Here is an 18549-nt window from a genome sequence, read left to right as displayed (position 1 = left end):
TGCACCATATCCTCCAAAAAGGTTTCCAGACTCCCCACACTGGGCTGAGCGTCTGTTCTGAGGCCCCCACCACTGCTAATGCAACTAACCACACTCCACTAAAATCCTTTCTCTGTATCTGTCCTCCCACTAGACTGTGAGATCCTTCCTCTGTGTTCTCAGAGCAGAGAAGAGGTGGTCAGTCAACATTTGGGGAACTAAGCTGAGCTTGTAACCACTGAATGACCAACTAAGTTCTCTAACCATGTCTCTGTATTTTCCCACATTGCTTATTTGTTCCTTCATTTTTTTAATTCAGTAGGCATTTATTGAGGACTTACTATGTGCCCAGCACTGTCCTAGAAGAATGGCCAATGAGGAAAGAGGAAAACTAGTCAAGTGTGGTGTCCTGCAAGCCAAGTAAAGAAAGATTTCAAAGTTGATAGGATGACCCATTGTGTTAAATGCTGCCCATAGGTCAACTAAGATGAAGTCTGGGAGGTGGCCTTTGATACACCAATCATATATCATCAGTGACTTCAGCACTTTTGGAAGTGGTTGGGCAAACAATCTGATTGGGACTGTTACAGAAAAGTACTGGAGCCCTGGAGGAGAATGGAAGAAAGTTGGTGTAAACTTTTTCTGTGAAAAGAAGTAAATAAATATATGGTGTTCTATTTTGCTGTGCAGAGATTTTTTATTTGCATGCAGTAAATATATCTATCCTTTCTTTCAAAGTGTCTGGGTAACCTGCTTTGAGTTAGAAATGCAATGCCTGTGGACAGCAACTCTGGTATGAATTCTTCACAGCACATTAACTCCTCTGTCCCTTCTGAGACCTTCCCGATCTTGGGGACAGAGGGGTCTCCTCCTGGTGTCAGAGGCCTTTTTTTTTTCAGTAACTTCAAAACCTTGTGGCTGATTCATAACTGGTATTCCCACATCTACAGCTGACCACATCCATCACTATAGCCACGTGTTCGACAGCAAACCCTCATATGGCAATCATTCTTCCTCCCTCCCTGGCAGAATATAGAAAAGACCAAAGGACCTGCCCCTCCAAAGACCACCAGACCACACGGAGTAGGACCATAAGGTGAGGTGACACAGATCCTCAAGGGCATATTGAAGCTGTAGCAGCAGGCATGGCCATGTTCCACGCCCAACTCCCCACCTTGAGCCTCCCACAGAACATGACCACCCCACACATGCAGGCCCAAACAGGAGAACACTGTACAGTAAGACACATCATTTTTCATAGAGCTCTATTGTGGCATATAATAATAGGTACTCTATATAAATTAAATTAAAAATAAAGCTCCAGCAGGTTGCACAGGTTGGCTGTTAATAAATATATCTCTGGGTAATTGTGCCCCAAGACCAGCTCACGACCACTCTCCCTCGTCCAGAGAATTATACAAAAATAAATACAGGCTTGGGGGTAGGGAGGACATGCCCAGTTCCCTTCTGAAAAAATATCTCACACCATCCACCGAGCCCTGTTCCCCTCCACTGGTATCACCGCAAGAAGCCCTGTGCCCACAAGTCCTCAGGGACGGGAAGGTCTCTTTCCAGTCAGGCATTCTCAGAAGCAAAAGACCCCTCACTATACAAGCCACATAGCCCATCTGAAGCCCCTGGGGGGGTATAGGGACTGCCTCCCCCCAGACTCCAAAGAGGGGGAAGCCTGTCATTGCTGCACCCCATAAGCAGCCTCTACGAGAACCAGGCCAGAGAGAGGCACAGTGCAAGCACCAGGAGGGACATACCACTGTTCAGAGCCACAGGGACCACCACCAACCCAGCCAGGACCCCCAGAGTCTGGGTCAAGGGCCCCCAGAGCTGGGGAGGCAATATACACAAACATTCTGCAGGGGCTGCTAAGGTGGGAGACTTCTTTGGAGGACCAAGGCTTGGGCCTGGACCCTCCTCATCCTGGGAGCTCATGTGGGGCCTGGCCAGGCTAGAAGGACAGACTGCAGCCCCCGAGGGACCAAGGAGGGTAAGACTTTGCCCCCGTAGGACTGGAGCGGCTGGCTCCTTACCAGATATGGGAACCAAGCTGTCTGCCCACTCAGTGGTAAACTCCATCCGGCCTTCCTTCCCCTCTGGGGACCCGGTCACCCCAGATGTCACCCTACTCATATGCAGAGAATCAGTGTCCTTGCCCATCCCTTTTTCTGGAGCCCTGGTGAACTGACCCTCTGCACCCAGAACCACAGGGCTGTCACATCCCGAGCCCTCTGCCCATGGGAGCCACACATCTCCCATAGTGGCTACCACAGAATGGGCCCCAGAGAGGATTTCCGGAGGTGATTCCTTGGGGGTGTCCCCTTCTGGGCTGGAGGGTATGACAGAGAGTCCCTCTTCGCCCTCCCCCTCCTCATCAGGGTCTTCAGTGTCCTTGATAAGCTCCACACCACGCCCCAGCCGGGCATAATGCAGTGTGATCTCCTCAGCCAGGGCACTGTTCAGGGCCCGCTCAGGGCCAGGCCACTTCAAGATCAGGTCTCGGTCCGTGAGTATGCCCAGGGGATGGCTGGGGGACACCCCCCCATCTGTGGGGCCCTCCCCAACACCTCCTGCCCCACCTGCAGCCACAGCAGCCCGCAGGCGGCTCAGGTGGGATAGGTAGAGCTGCTCCAGCTCCTGGTCAATGGTGTCCTCGCCAAGCAGCTCCTCCAACCCACTCACAACCTCCAGACCCCCAGGGGGTTCATCAATAATAGCCCCCACCATGGAGTCCTTTCGGCCCCCTCCATGCTCTCTCGATACTTCCCACGTGGCCTCCACCTGTTGCTGGCTGGGTTCCAGGAGAGGCCCGGGTGCCCCCTCACTTGCATCAGGCCCTGAGGCCTGGTCCCTGGGGGAGCCCCCCAGGCCACAGAGAGAGGAAGAGGGGAGAATCCTGATGGCTGGTGCCTGGGGGACCTCTGTGAAAGCCACAGGTGGATTGCTTCTGGGGACGTCACCTTCTTCTGGGGGTTTGCCAGTCACTGTAACTTCAGAAACCTAGAGCCATGGGGGGGGGCAGGGCAGGAGGGGAGAGAAAGGGAAAGGAATAAAGTAGAGGAGGGGATGGGACAAGCAGAGAAAGTGAGAGCTAACGACAGCCCACACCCACCCAGCCCCACAGGTGTTTCCAGATAAACCCTCCCTAAAGGGCCCTCTCTAGTTCTCCAAACCCCAGAACCTATGTCATCTATTTTAAAATAACAAAATCAGATGGAGTAAAATGGGACTTCTGCAGATCATAAAGCTAAGGAATGCAGTTAGCAACAATATTTGGTGAAAGGCTATCAGTAAATACTGTCAGTTGACCTTCAAAACATACCCAGAATATCCTCACGTATTTTCTCTTTTAAAACAATTTATTTTAACAAGGCCTAGAAACGACAACAACCACACCGAGAACCCATATCCTGGTTTCTAAACACCGTTCTCCACTAAAAGGAACCAGATTTTTCTAAATAAATGACTGCTTCCAGGTTTGGGGCAGGGAAAGTACATGATGAGTCTAAGATATGCTGTCATTCTAGAATGCGAATTAGTGTTCAAAGAATGATGGGAATATATTCAAAAGGACTTTGGAACCAATGTAAATAAGTTTCCACTGGCCAGAGATAGTTCAATGTAAACATCAAAATAAATAAATAAATGCAATGGATTGAAACTTATCAAATATGTTTCAAATTCGTGAGTTAGTAATAATATACCCAAACCAAAAATCCTTTAACTGGTCAACTTCAGAGAAGTTCATTTTTTCTGAAAACTAGTAAATAAAAAGGAAAAAATTTATACAGCTTTTTCAATACAAATTATATATCCTCAAGGCAGCCAAACAGTTGATATGAGAAAGTTTCTCTTTAGAGAAGAATTCCAATTAATAAATGAAATGGGAACAAGAGAATTAAACAGAATCAATTCAAGTTAAATTCATTTAATAATAATAGATTGTATTTAATTAATCAATTTAATAAAATTGATAGTTTAATAAAGTACATTAGTTAATTTAATAGATCACATTAATCAAATGGAACTAATATATTAATAAAAATAGAGTAAGAAATGTGTTTCCATGTGGATGCAATCAGCCGAAACCAGACTGTGGGAAACTCTACAGGACAAACAAGGGCTCTTCAACAAACAAATTGCCAGAAAAGTGAGGGAGATTGAAAAATCTAAGAAAGGGACACCTTGGCGGCTCAGTTGGTGAGCATCAGCTCAGGGTGTGATCCCAGGATCCGGAATCGAGTCCCACATCGGGCTCCCTGCGAGGAGCCTGCTTCTCCCTCTGCCTATGTCTCTGCCTCTCTCTCTCTCTCTCTGTGCCTCTTACAAATAAATAAATAAAATTTTTTTAAAAAGAAAAATCTAAAAAAGCCCCATCCACCAAATGCAATGTGTTGACCTGGTTTGGATCCTACAACACCACTGAGATAAGGAAATTTGAAAACTTATCAACTATTTGATGATATTACGGACTGACTGCTAATTTCCTGAGGTGTGATGCTACATTGTGGTATGTGTGTATGTGAGTGAGTGAGTGTGTGTGTGTGTGTGTGTGTGTGTGTGTAAGAGTGCTTAATTTTCTGAGATACAAACTGAAATATTTATGGATGAGATAATGTCTGGATTTTTCCCAAATAATTCCATAGGCAGTTGGGGGGCAAAGGGGGTATGGAAATAAGTAAGCACGTACAGGGATTAAAATCTGTTGAAGCTTGGGTGATAGGCATATGTGAGTTCATTATACTAATCTCTTCTGTATATGTTTGCAAATCTTTGTACTTGGGATTCCTGGGTGGCTCAGCGGTTGAGCGCCTCCCTTCGGCTCAGGGCGTGATCCCGGGGTCCCAGGATAGAGTCCTGCATCAGGCTTCCCGCATGGAGCCTGCTTCTCCTGCTGCCTGTCTCTGCCTCTCTCTCTGTCTCTGTCTCTCATGAATAAATAAATAAAATCTTAAAAAAAAATCTTTGTACTAACACACACACACACACACACACACACACACACACACACACGACATCTCCAGAATCTCTGTCTCCCTGCCAGCAAGGGCATCACTGGCCTGGAACACGGCAGCAGCCTCCCCCTGGTGGGGGTGGGGGGCCTGCTCCCACCCTTGCCCTTATAGCCTGTTTTCCTCACAACAGCCAGAGGGAGCCCATTAAATCCTAAGTCAGATCATGGCCCTTCTCTGCTCTCAAGCCTTCTGACCCTTCCATGGCTCCTCTGTCACTCAGAGGAAAAGCCAGACTTCTCTCCCAGGCCCATGAGACCCTAGGCGATCTGTCCTCAACCTGTCTGACCTCACCTCCTGCTGCTCCTCCCCTCCCCCACTCACTGCTCCTCACTGTTCCTGACATACCTTTGCCATGCCTGGGCCTGAGGGACTTTGCACCTGCCTGGGATGTTCTTCCCCTCGTTGTTCACATGTCTCTCTCCCACGTTCTCCAGATTTTTGCTCAAATCTCACCTACCATGAAGGCCTCCCCTGGCCACCCGATCTAAACTCACAAAACATTCCCCCACCCCCGTGTATATGTGTATGTGTCTCACATGTGTGCATGTGCACACACACTCCCCATCCCTTTATTTTTTTCCTTAGACCTCACCATCATCTAAAATATCATATATTTTGACTATTATTTGTTTTGTCATGTCTCACTCCATTAAAATGTAAATAAGCCCCTTGAAGACAGAGTGGTCACAACCATCTTCCCAATCCCTTAAACTGCTTAGCATGGAGCAAGCACTCAATAAATATTTGCTAACTTAACAAAGCTCAGGTAAATAACTGCATTTCTACCCCTCTGCCATCAGGTTCTGATTTGGGGGGCCTCCCTCCAACCCAGGGCAGACCTGGAGCAAGTCGGCCCCCACCACTCAGTCTCCCACTGGGCTGTCCATCCAGAGGCTGCCAGGGCCTGCTTACCTGAAGTGTCATCTGAGGCCATGGACGGAGAGGGGTGGGGGCCACCAGGGGACCCACTGACTCCTGGACTTTAGGGCGTTCCGCTGGAGAGAAGAGAAGGGTAGTGTTGGGGTGAGGTAGGTGTACAAGCAGGCCTGGTTTAGTTTGTTTTTTTTTAATCTGCTCTTCTGGCTACTTGGCAGTTTTGCTTCTGCAGCTTTCTGTGACACTCTAAGGCAGAGGGCACCTCCTAATTTGTATGAAGGAAACAGGGAGGGACACCTGGGTGGTTCAGTGGTTGAGTGTCTGCCTTCAGCTCAGGGCATGATCCCAGGGTCCTGAGATTGAGTCCGACATCAGGCTCCCTGCAGGGGAGCCTGCTTCTCCCTCTGCCTATGTCTCTGCCTCTCTCTGTGTCTCTCATGAATGAATAAATAAAATCTTAAAAAAAAGAAAAGAGGGAGAGGGTGCCTGAGGGGCTCAGTTGGTTAAGCATCTGCCTTTGGCTCAGGTCATGATCCCAGAGTCCTAGGATCAGGTCAGGCTCTCTGCTCAATGGGGAGTCTGCTTCTCCCTCTCCATGCCACTCCCCCCTGATCGTGCTCTCTCTCTCTCTCTCTCTCTCTCTCTCTCTCTCATAAATAAGTAAAATCTTTCTTTAAAAAGAAAACAGGGAGAAGAAAGAAATGGTAAATAGAAGCTAAAACCCCCAAAGCCGGCCAATTGCTTACCCATAGCAGGGGTGTTATCATCCAGGTTGTTCATCCTCAGTTCTTCCTCAGGAGGCCTGCGGGGCAAAAGGGAGAATGCATGGATCTGATGTCCTGAGAGGCCAGTTCTGCCACCCACCAGTACCTTTTGAGCCTCTGGGGTGGCCCACTCTCAAGGGACTGTGGCTATCTTCCCTCTGTCACCCCTTTCTATCCCCTAATTAGAAAAGTCCTACACTCTCATTGTAGAAATGTTATGATACACAGGAAAGCACAAAGAAGGGGAAAAGCCACGCATCAGCCCGAGGCAACCACTAGCACCATTTTGGAAAATTTAATTCCAGATATTCTACAAAAATCACTTAGATTCTGCAGATGACATTTCACCACTGGCTTTGTCCCTGTAACAGTAAGAAGCATGACTATATACTTTTGTCAACATGTAATATGGCTGCCTACTCTCATGGCAGCTCACTGTAACGTATGTACCCATTCCCAACCTACAGAGCAGCTAGTTTGTTGCCTTGGTTTTGCTCTCACGAAGCAGACTCTGGCAGACGTGGTTGGGCATGGCTTTACAAGCATTCTGGATCATTTCTTTGGGGGTACATTCCTAGCTGTAGAGGAGCATGCTTTTTCCAAGAAAGGGCAGGCAAGGACTTTGGGACTCAGAAAGCAGCAAAGGGAAGGAAGGAAGCAACTGTATAACCAAAAGGAGACCAGTGGAAAAAGGAAGTAAACTGAGGTCACAAAAACCTGGGTCTCTCCACCAACCCTCCACCCGTCACCCTACCAGCCTGGCCAACCACCTAACCTTTCTGAGCCTCACCCTCCTCACCTTAAAACAGAGCAGAGGACAGCCAGGATGTGCACACCAAGCACAGGGCAGTCAGGGGAAATGAGGACATCAAGCCAGACACCGGGGCCTGGCACTGAGAGGGGAGGTGGGGGAGCTGAATCTACTGTAGATATTCATGAGGATTGGTCTTCCTCCACCAGGCAAGTCAGGCCCCGAGCAAGGTCTAAGTGACACAAGGCAAGTGTATTTCAGCCAGTCTCTGCCAGGGGTGGGGTCATAGGGATCATGGAGAAATCGCTCTTCTCATTCTCAGAAATGAGTGCCAAATGTTGACAGATGAAGACAAATGAGAGGGAAGTGTTAACAAAAACATGAGCGGGGACAGAGAGGAGCTGAGGCAATTGCACAGACCTTTTTCTTCCCAAAAGGTAATATGATGATGTTGACCATTTCTGCAGATGGTTGCAACTTTTTGAAAACACATAATCAATTACCTCACAGAAACCGAGGATCACTAGCTGACCTGAATACCCACTATGATGCTGGGCACTGTTCTATGCACTTCACCTATATTAATGTAATCCTCACAACAATTCTGTGAGGTAGGTACTTTTAATCCTGTGAAGTAGGCAGTATTATTATCTGCATCTCACAAATGATGATGAGGGAGCCGAGGAAACGGCTCAAGGTCACACAGCAAGGATCCAAACCTAAGCCTTTCAGCTCCCAAGTCTAAATTTGAGCTCTCAATCAACACACTGCTACTTCCTGGACGAGGGAAACTGAGGTCTTACCCCAACCCTATCTCTGACCCTTTCTGGAAGTAGATAGAGGCGGGCAGCAATAATAAGACAACATCTCTCCTTCTTCTTTCATTCGGGCTTTTCTTTGGACCTGCCTTTTGCCCATATATTCATTCTCAGTTTCCCTGCCTTCATGGGACATATGCCTAGATCAAAAGACACAGCAGTGGCTGCAAGGTCCCTCAGGGAAGAAATGTGAACCAGGTGCATAGATCTAGAGTCTAGAAGCCCCAGAAGGGACCATCTATCTTTCTCCAATGACTAGGGCTCGTGCACCTCACCAAAGGTATTTGAATCTGAATATTACAAGGCCCTGGAGTGAGTAACTCTGGAAGCCTGGCCACCAACTCCTGAGCATCATGGATAAGAAAGGGGGATTTGGAACAAACCAGCTTGATCGTGCACCAGGTCCCACCCTCCTCCCCCAGTAAGTTTAAAGTCAAGGGCTTTGGACTTGTGGCCCAAAACAATTTCTACTGACTTCTTTTGCTGGTGTAATCCTTCATTAGAAAAATGTCACCTTCCTAGGATCTTCTAAAGCAAGCTTCTTTTTTTTTTTTTTAAAGCAAGCTTCTTAAAGAAGACCCGCAAACAGAAGGGCAGCCCTCCCTCCCAGGGGCAGGACGAGGCAAGCCATCCCCTACCATCTGGTTCAGTGCTGACATGCAGAACCAGGCTTCTAAATACCACTCCAGTGAGAAGGTAAAGAGTGTGGCGGTGGGGGGTGACGGGACACAGGATACAACCAACCAGAAGGAAAAGAATTCCACAGTTCAGTTGAAGAAAGAAGAGAGAGAAGAAAAACAAACACAAAACAAATCGCTCAGCCCCCAGAGCATCTCTTCTGCAGCCAAGGAGCGTGAGAAGAGGAACTTCCAAAAATCAGGTCAAGCAATTCAGCTGATCCCAAGATCCACAAAGTCAGCAGAAGTACACAGGGCACTCTCCATACCTCTGAAGTCAGAAAGATGAAAGCAGAAGGCACAAGCATTTATTGTTCATCTCCTCCAACGTGGGCCCTTTTCATTGATACACCAAGTCATTTGAAAACCTTCACATCTATCCTTCAAAGAGACATTCTTCCCTTTTTACAAATGCGGAAACTGAGGCTCAAGGAACCGTGTCTCTACACCCACTAACTACACACCACACTGATAACAATCCAAAGTGGGCTCCATTTTGAAGACAGTGTTTGAAACTGTGGGCTGAAGAAAAAAAAACTAAATATCCTTGAACTGTCTTTCACAGTAAACAGTCAGGGGCAGCTATGACTTTAATCAAAAGGAGGATAGTAAGAGAAATGGGGTACAAGTGTATACTGACTCACTGATCAGTAACAGAGAAGAGGGGTTCTTAGAAAAATGGGGAGGGAGGAGATTAAGAACAAAACTGTACCTCTAGGGTGCTTGCTAATTTTCGAGAAGGAAACCTGCTCTTTTGGCACTGGCCCCACAAATGCCACATGCTATCTCCTCAAGGGCAGTAGGCAGTAGTGGGCCTGCATCCAGGATGCATCCTTGGGGTGTTCTCGAGAACTAGTCAAGACATGCAGCCTAGAAGGGGCCACACCAATATCCTGGGTATGAAATTCCTCCTGCCATCAGGAAACTCAATGACCGCTGACCTCAGACGACACCAGGGGGCGGGGGGGCAGGAGGTGAGATTTCAGAAAGAGGTGCCATTGGCCCCAACCTGGGCCAGCCGGAGACTGAACGAAAAAGTGAATCGTCAGAGTGAGGGCAAGGGGGGGCTGACAATCCCCAATGGGGAAGAGCAAAGCAGACTTTCAGAGCAGTCACATCACTGCCCCTACCACCCCGAGTCCTCTGGGAGCACCCCCCAACATTGTTTTCAAAGAACCCAGCCAGCCCAAAGTGGGTCACATGCTGAAACCCAAAGGGAAACTCAACAGACCCCAGCTCCCATGTAGTCAACTCGAAGATAATGCTGACTCTCCAGGGGGTCAGATGGCTTCAGAAACCTGCCCCACGATACTTGGAATTCTGGTTACCCCAAGCCATCTGCTTTCTGAAAAGAACAGGGTTTGAAGTGGCTGTAAAAGCCACCACATTCTGCGGGGGCATTGTTCTGCCTTCCCCGACTACAGTCTGTGTCAGTAGCAACTCTGAGACTTACAGCCCATCCAGCAAGGTGGAGGAAGGAGAGCAGTTTATCACTGCCATGAGCTTCTTTTACAGCAGTGACTTCATTTGTTTGGCGGTAACCCACAGTAAGAAATACATTTTACATCATAAGTCAGCACACCCATGCATGTGGAAATATACATACTTATATAGAACTGAAAAAGTTGTTTTTTGAATGAAACAACACTTACCTTTACTATGTGTTAGGATGCATGCTGATTATTTCCTATGCTAGTTTTTTTCTCTAATATTCGTTGTGATCCAGGAAATTGATGATTCCATAGCTCAATGAAGGGTCAGGATGTGTACTTTTGAATAACCTCAGCTCTGCCACCTACCAGCTGTGTGACCTGGAGCAAGTCACTGAACCTTCGTAAAGAAGGTATAATGGTAACAGCTATCTCAGAGGGCCATGGAGTGAATTCAGGAAAGAGTGGAACATCGCCTATGAAGTGCTAATGAACACCAATCCCCCTCCAATCTCCCACTGAGGGAAACTGAGGCTTTGAAAAGGAAAGCAACTTGCCCACCGATGTCCCACTGGTTAAGACGTATAGAGCAGGACCGCCCTGGCTCAGATCTAAGCTCTGCCACTTCTATAGCAGATGGCATCTGTCCACACCCTTAACCATGATGCCCTACTGACTGTCTGTGGAGTAAAAGAGGACCACTTTCTCACAAAATCCTCACTTTCCAGACAACTAAGATGGCCCTTGGCCTGTCCTGTTTCAACTTTGATTGTTCTGGTTTCCCCTGAGGCTGCCAACTCAAGATAGCAAATTGGGTCCCCATCCATCCAGCAACAGGTGACCTAAAAATCAGAGGCCTTACTGTGCATCAGCCCAGTGACAGACCCTGGAGACGCAATGGTGAGCACCTCAACTAGGAAGCTTACAATTTCGTGTGGAGGAAGACATTTAAAAAAATAACTCACACTCATTCTTTCAACAAACATTTATTGAGCACCTGTTAAGTGCCAGGCACCATGGCAGGCCCTGCAGGAATACAGTGGTGAACCAAAGCAGACCGTGTCCCTACCCCTCACGGAGCTTACAGTCTAAGAGGGCAGGGAGGGTCATCCAATAATCCCCTAAGGAAGGTCTAACTGCAAACTGAGGTCGGTGCCTTCAGGAAAGGATGAATGCCTTAGAACAAAAAGGGCCCTGGCCCAGATTCCAGGGTCAGGATGGGCTTAGGATGCTTAGAAGGAAGATATAAGCAAGGGAGGGGTAGGGAAGAGGCCGCTCAGGAACACTTTCAGGGAGGTGATGGATGTGATCTTGAACACGGGATGCATCTTTGGGACATCAGCCAAGTGGAGACACCGAGCGTGGCTATGTGAGGTGGAAGGAAATAGCAAGGAGAAGGGCCAGAGGGTTAAGAGGAAAGCAGCAGAGCGTGGTCCCAAGGCAAGAGAAGACTGTTTTTTTAAGAAGGAGGGATCAACCGCTTCAAGAAGAAAAGCAAAACCACCTATGGAATCTGGCAGATGTTGGGGGGGGGGCAGCTGAAGCAAACGGAGGAGTGTGGGGAATTCTTTAGAAGGGGGAGTCCATAATGAAGGGGGGTGATTAGGTGCTGGCCAAGAGCAGCAGGGACAGAGGTGAGGTCAAAGAACAGGTTTTTAAGAAAGCAGAGACACTAGCACACATAAAGGCTGAGAGGATCAGCAAGGAGGGTGGTTGAAAAACTGCCAGGAGAGAAAGGTCCAGTTCTGGAGCAAGTGGCAGAAAATAGGACCCAGGGCATAAGTCCGGGGAGGGGGGGACTGGCCTGAGTAAAAGGACCCTCTTCTCCCCTGCAACACAAGGGAGGGAACTTAGTTTGCAGGCTTGGGGGCTACAAGTTGTGGGGAGTTCCCTTCTTATGGCTTCATTTTGTTTTTTGAAGCAGGAAGTCTGAAGGTAAAGAACATGTGAAAAGAGTCACATCAAAGTGGAGACAAGAGTGGATCAGAAAAATAGAACAGGACTGCCAGGCAAGCTGGAAAATGAGCTTAAATTTGTGGCAACACACATCTGTTATGCTATGTGATGTTCTTCAGCAGGGCTCACCTGCTCCATGTTATGAACACACTGAGGCCTGAGGATGTTGGGATGGACAGGCTTCCCAGAGGAAGCCCTCTTAGGACTGAAGGACCAAACTGAGGAGACAGAGAGGAGCACAGGACCAACATTCCTGGTGAAGGAAAACAGCATGGGTGGAAGGCCCTGAGACAGTAAGGGGCAAGGCACCTCAATGAGACCGTGGTGACAGGAGCTCAGAAGGCAGAGGATGGTATGAAATGAGACTGGCAGCTGCAGAGGCCAGACTGGAGGACAGGGCAGGGGGATGCTTGAAGGCCATGCTGAGGCTTTCTTGGTCTTTATTTTTAAGAGGAATGGGACACCTCCTAAGGGTGTTAAGCCAAGGCAGACCAGGAGGGCTCCTCCTGACACCAGTCCTAGGACTCTGGACTCTGGGAGCCTCTGTTTGCTCATCCAGGAAAGGGATAAAAACAGTCTCTCTCACAGGGAATGTTGAAAGGATTGTATGAGGCCTTTGCACCCAAACCCTCAGCAAAATACCAAGCACAGAGTAGGGTCTCTGCCAGGCCTCATGTACCAAACCCTCCGTCCCTGCTTTTCCCCTCCCAGTACCGCTACAAAACCTTTGATAGCTGAGTGCCAGCTTCCATCTTTTTCCCTGTTTGAACCTAGCACTGTGCCCAGCACATAGTAGGCCCTCAACAAACGCTTGTTGATGGAACATCTCTAAGCCTAAGGGTTATCCAAAGCCTGGTCCAGCGATCCCAGGAATGAAGCCATTTTGGTTTCTGAGCTGTAGCCCAATGGCTACCACAGACCTCCCCTGTGCCCCCACCTGACACGGCCATGCCCAGTTCACGGTGGGCCTGCAGCCAGTACTTCTGAACAAGAAACCCTCTACCATGGGGTTCCCACGGGTTAAGCGTATCCCCTGAGATCAGCTACCATTTCCCAAGAGGGCTGGATTGCAGGGGGCAGCTGTTCTTCAACAGCACTCCAAGTCCCCAGCAGCACACAGCTTTTACAACAATAATAAGTTGAAATGTACTCGCTAAGAAAGCCACCGACCTACAAAGAAAATCTTACCGCTGATCTTGCAATGAGCACCAACCTCCCCTTTGCAAGAGCTGAGATCAAAAGATAAAGAAGCTATCAAAAAGCCATCTGCCCACTTAAAATAATATCACAAGTCATGTTAGGAACCACAGACCTGGGGCCAGATACCAAAACAATTGTCTGAACGGGCTGCTTCAATTTCTCCTTAAAACCACTCATGTATTTTAAAAGAAAAACACCCTCTCCACCCACCTTGGCCCTGCGAGCTTTTGATTACTCTGTTCTCTTCCCTTTACACTCCAAAATGACCAAACTGTTACCCAAACTGTCGCATCTTACAGACAGGGCTCCCATGACAGCCACCTGGGAAGACAACTTGGGAAAAGTGACAGAAATGAAGGGGATTCTGGGCACTTGAAATCTTGATCTGGGTGATGGCTACACAAGAGCATGCATAGGTAAAAATCCACTGAGCCCTAGGATCCCTGGGTGGCGCAGCGGTTTAGCGCCTGCCTTTGGCCCAGGGCGCGATCCTGGAGACCCAGGATCGAATCCCACGTCAGGCTCCCAGTGCATGGAGCCTGCTTTTCCCTCTGCCTGTGTCTCTGCCTCTCTCTCTCATTCTGTGTGACTATCATAAATAAATAAAAATTTTAAAAAAAATCCACTGAGCCCTACACTTAAGATCAGTACACTCTGTATAGGTATACCTCAAAAAAAAAAGTGAAGAGGGAAGAAACTGAAGAGAGAAAGAGAGAGAGAGAAAGAAGTTAAAAGGAAAGCATGACCTGCTGGGAACACCAAGAATGAAATGCAGAATTACCTGACAGACCTTCCAGAAGTAAAAAAAAAAAAAAAAAAAAAAAAAAAAAAAAAAAAGTCCCTAGCACTTTCTCCCTGGTCCTGTCACTCACTAGCTGAGGGGTCTTGAGTAAGCTGGCTCACCTCCCTGAGCTACCCATTTATTAAATGTGCATAATCTGCCCCTTTATTAAATGTGCATAATCAGAGCACTTATACCACAGAGCATGCACAGCAGGACTCAGGAGAGAACAGACTTGAAGCACTCAGCAGAGCTCAGTAAATGCTGGCCACTATTTCTCAGAGCCAACCACCATCCTTAAGTGCCTTGCCCATGTTTGCTGCATTCAACCCAACCAAAGCAACTGTCCAATGAGAAGACTGAGGCTTATAGGTAAAGAAACTGAGGCAAGGCCACACAGCAGGTGATGGGCAGAGCAGAGTTCAGGAGTATTCAAGGAACTATATGTGTGATTCCCTAAATATAAATATAAACATAAACACAAGCTAATATTTTCTGGCACTGCTATGAGCCAGATTTGGTTCTGAGTGCTTTTACTCATCTCCTCTGAGGTAGGTGGCGTAATTAGCCATTTTACAGATAAGGGTATTGAGGAACAGTGTGGTCAAATAAGTTAGCCAAGGTCACAAAGCCAGTAGACAGCAGGGCTGCAATTTGAACCGAGGCACTCTGATGTCAGAACCCACTCTCTTAACACTGTAAGGAAAGGCATGCTGCCTGCCCCCTTTAGACTCTCAGGTTACTGTGGGGTTCACAGGTCGGTGAGTCGGTACTTGCCTGCTTGCTCACATACCCAGGCACACCTGCCCACCAGCCCCAAGCTAGACCTTTCTGAACCACTCACTCACAGCCCATGGCCTTGCCAGGTCCACAAACATCTTGCTGCACCCAAAGGCTTCTGATCAAGCACATACAAGGTCTAGAACACATTTTCCCATTCCCATTTCCAATCCCCCTGGAAGCAGGGAAATGTGTACATTTCTCACACGTGCACAGAGACTCTACTTATCCCAGGTTAGACTCTGACACTCCAAAAGAATCAGGCCTTTGAAGCTGCTACCTTAAAAGAACTCCTAGCTTGACTGAGAAAACCTAGTCTCCTATAAGGCTTCCTGGGGTTAACTGGTCCCTTCCCCCAGGTTCTGAATGATCACAGGCAAAAACAAAGGACAAGAACTTCCAGTCCAGGATCATCTGGTTCTGCCTCTGCCAGAGCAACTGCTTCCCAGTGAGAGCATAGACTCAGCCCCTCAGTTCTGTAGGAGGCCTCACGCTAGATTAGAGCATTAACAGTAAAGAGATGCACAGGCTTCGAGGTCAGCCATGGTGGAATTAGAAAAGCCAGGCGCCATCACTTCCTCAACCAGTTTCTTCCTCTTGAACTCTGGTTTACTACTCTGTCAAATGGGAATCAGATTTCCTCTTCCCCACTGGCAAGGCCCTTGGTCCACCCTACTAGGTCACTGAAGTGCTGTCCACTCCGGCACACTGCTCATCATTCACACCAACCTCATTCTCACTTCAGGACCTTTGTACTCAGTTCCTTGTACCTAGAACACCTTTGATCCCATTTCTGCAGGTAACCATTCCTCCTTTATCATTCAGGACTCAGTTTAAATGGCACCTCATCAGAAAAGCCCTTCCTGTTCCGTTTTCTACAAACTCCTCCCCCATCTGCATGACTCCACTTGCAATCTTCCAGGACTCACCTCCTTAAAGGCCTTTCCTCAACACTCTAAAGCAGCTAGCTATTCCCTCCAAACTATCCCCTTAGCCTATTTCACTTTCCTCCCAGCAACTAATCTTATCCCTGTGTATCTTATCTGCTTATTTTTTTCAAACTGTCTCCCATAGGAGCCTATACGTATCCTTGAGGGCAGGGAAGATGTCTGTCTTGTTCAGTTTCACAGTGGAATTCAATTAATGAATGAATGAAACCCCAGTAATTAAAACAGAGCCTAGCACATGTTTGCCTTACTCTTTGACTAACTGATTGAATGAGTCCTCCTCCCTGTCCTGGAGAGCAGGCCTGAGGGGTTCCTGGGTTGGGATGCTTGTCCTCCATCCTAGACACAGCCCTGCGTTGGCGGAGGTGGCGCTGGCAGACATTACCTGCGCCTCACCGGCTTCATGCAGCTCTTCAGCTGCCTGGCCTCAGCCTCCACAGGACCCTGGCACTCGGGCTGTGGCTCCAGCTGCTGCAGCTGCTGCTGCTGGGGCAGCCCTTCAGCATCAGTGGGTGTGGGAGCGGGTGCGATCCGGAGCAGGACTGTGTAGTTGCGCCCTTGATTGTTGGCCCAGAAAGTGCCCTCGGGGGTCTCATAGCGCACCACGAAGTCCAGGCGCGCCCCATCGCCCGCGCCCTCAGCAAAGGGCAGCTGGAAGGCAAAGCGGTCGGTGCGGCCGCCGTCGTCGGGCGAGGAGGCGGACGCCTGGCCAGGGCCCAAGCCCAGGCCCAGGCCGGGATCCAGGATGGGATCTCCTGCTCCTGGTCCTCCCGCTCCTGCCCCCGGTGGGCTGCGCGGGACGTAGCGCGCTGGGTGGTCGCAGAAGGAAGCCCAGCCGTCGTGTGAGGCCCGCACGTGCACCGCCTTCTCGAAGGAGCGGTTCAGCACGCGTACCAACCCGCGCAGTACCGGCGGGCGCCCCCCAGGCACCCACACCCCGGCACCCCCGGGGACCGCTCCGGGAGGCGGCAGCAGCGCCTCCAGCTCCACCATGACGCGCCCCAAGCGCTCCAGACGGCCCGGCGCGGGCGGCAGCGAAAATGTGGGCACCAGGTAAAACCCCCCGCCAGCGGGGACGGGGCACAGCGGCGAGGGCGCAAGGCAAGCCTCCTCTTCCTCCTCCCCTTCATCCCCATCCTCGCCATCGTCGTCCTCGTCAGCCCCGCCGCCGTCGCCATCTTGCCCGGCCGCCGCCGCCATCTTGCCCGCCCCGGGCCCGCCCCACGGCCGGTAGCGGCGCAGCTGCGCCAGCGGCAGCCCCAGGGCCTCGTCGGCGAACAGCACTCTCCGCGGCGCCACCGCCGCCTCAACAGAGGTGCGGGGCTCGCCCGCAGCCAGCGAGGGGGGCGCGGGATGCCGCAGCAGGGGCTCCACAGGGGCCGGGCGCGCCATATCGGCGGCGGCGGCGGCACCGACGGCACCGGTGGCGGGACCGGCGGGGGCCGGGCCTGAAGGGGCGGGCAGCCAATGGGAAGGCCAGTGCGGGGGGGTACAGCTCAAGGGGGATGTAGGCGGTGAGACTAAGACAGGTAGAGCAGAAAGCCAATGGGGAGCTGTGCACGGATGACGTAGCGGTGAAGCGAGTGCAGGAGCTGCACGCAGCCAATGGGGATGCCCGAGAGTGGGCGGAGCAGGAGGCGGGATGATGGGGGAATCAATAGGGAGGCCTAAATGGGGGTGGTGCGGGGTCAGGGTTGAAAAGAGCAAAGGTGGGGCAGCCAGTGGGGGAGTGTGAACGGGAGCGGCATATGTGTGGCGGCGAAAATGGAATGTCTACAGGTGATGGGAGCAGCGGGGAGCGGAGAGGCCCAAAAAGCAGGAGATCCCTTGGTTGCGTAGGCGCTGGGACGCGATGATAGAGACCGTGAATGGCCACTGGGGAGCCACGCGCCGGTGGCGTAGAGGAGATGACGATAAGATAATGGCCACAGTGGGCCAGTGGGGAGTCTTGTGATCTTGCACTGTGCCTTCGAGAGGCGGTGCTAGGGCTAAACTAGCTAATACGAAGGCTAGAAAGAGGTGACATAAGAGCGGCCTCGGAGGCGGGACTGGAGGGACAGGGCCAATGGGAGTGGATGGTGAAGGCAGGAGCCGGGAAGAGAGATGACGGATGGCCAATGAGGGAGCCAGAATGAAGGCAGTTGAGACCTCAAAGGGCAGTGCTAAAACGAAATGAACCAATGCCAAGGCTAGAAAGTCTAGCGGGACGGAAGGACACGGAGGCGGAACGGAAAAGAACAGAGCCAACCGGGGTGTTGGAGGTTGTGTGAAGGAGGGGGATGAACAGCCAATAAGGAGGCCAGAGGAGGCAGTCTGGGCTGTAGGGGGGTTGGGCCGCAGAGCCAGAGAATGCGCACGGCCATTGGGAAGAGAATGGATTTATCATCTCCTTAGCCTTCCGCGACTTCTCTTTGCCCCGGGGCTGTGAATGCCCAGAGTCCCTGAAGACTTAGACTGCACCCTTAGTGTGAGATCTAAGAAAGCAAAAGGGATTCTCCCGTCGCAATTACTGGGTCTTCCCTGCCCACCTCAGAACCTTTCCTTGAGCAATGCCACTAGCCAA

At 50.1% G+C, this 18549-nt stretch overlaps 1 protein-coding gene across 2 annotated transcripts; it reads right to left on the bottom strand.

Annotated features, from left to right (window-relative positions):
• Positions 1-711: 711 nt before the first annotated feature.
• PPP1R3F (protein phosphatase 1 regulatory subunit 3F) lies at positions 712-17427 on the bottom strand. 2 transcript variants are annotated; one of them, XM_055339039.1, is made up of 4 exons: positions 16372-17427; positions 6629-6684; positions 5919-6001; positions 712-2991 (listed from the first exon to the last, which is right to left on the bottom strand). In XM_055339039.1, the coding sequence occupies exons 1-4, from the start codon at positions 17376-17378 to the stop codon at positions 1696-1698; spliced, it is 2442 nt and encodes an 813-aa protein (XP_055195014.1). In that variant the 5' UTR covers positions 17379-17427; the 3' UTR covers positions 712-1695. The 2 variants fall into 2 exon arrangements, with proteins under 2 accessions (XP_055195014.1, XP_055195015.1); XM_055339040.1 differs by having other exon boundaries at positions 16383-16435.
• Positions 17428-18549: the final 1122 nt, after the last annotated feature.

Source organism: Nyctereutes procyonoides, unplaced genomic scaffold (genome assembly GCF_905146905.1).
Source record: "Nyctereutes procyonoides isolate TBG_1078 unplaced genomic scaffold, NYPRO_anot_genome, whole genome shotgun sequence".
In the NCBI taxonomy this organism is placed as follows: Eukaryota; Metazoa; Chordata; class Mammalia; order Carnivora; family Canidae; genus Nyctereutes; species Nyctereutes procyonoides.
This window is presented reverse-complemented; position numbering and strand designations above follow the sequence as displayed.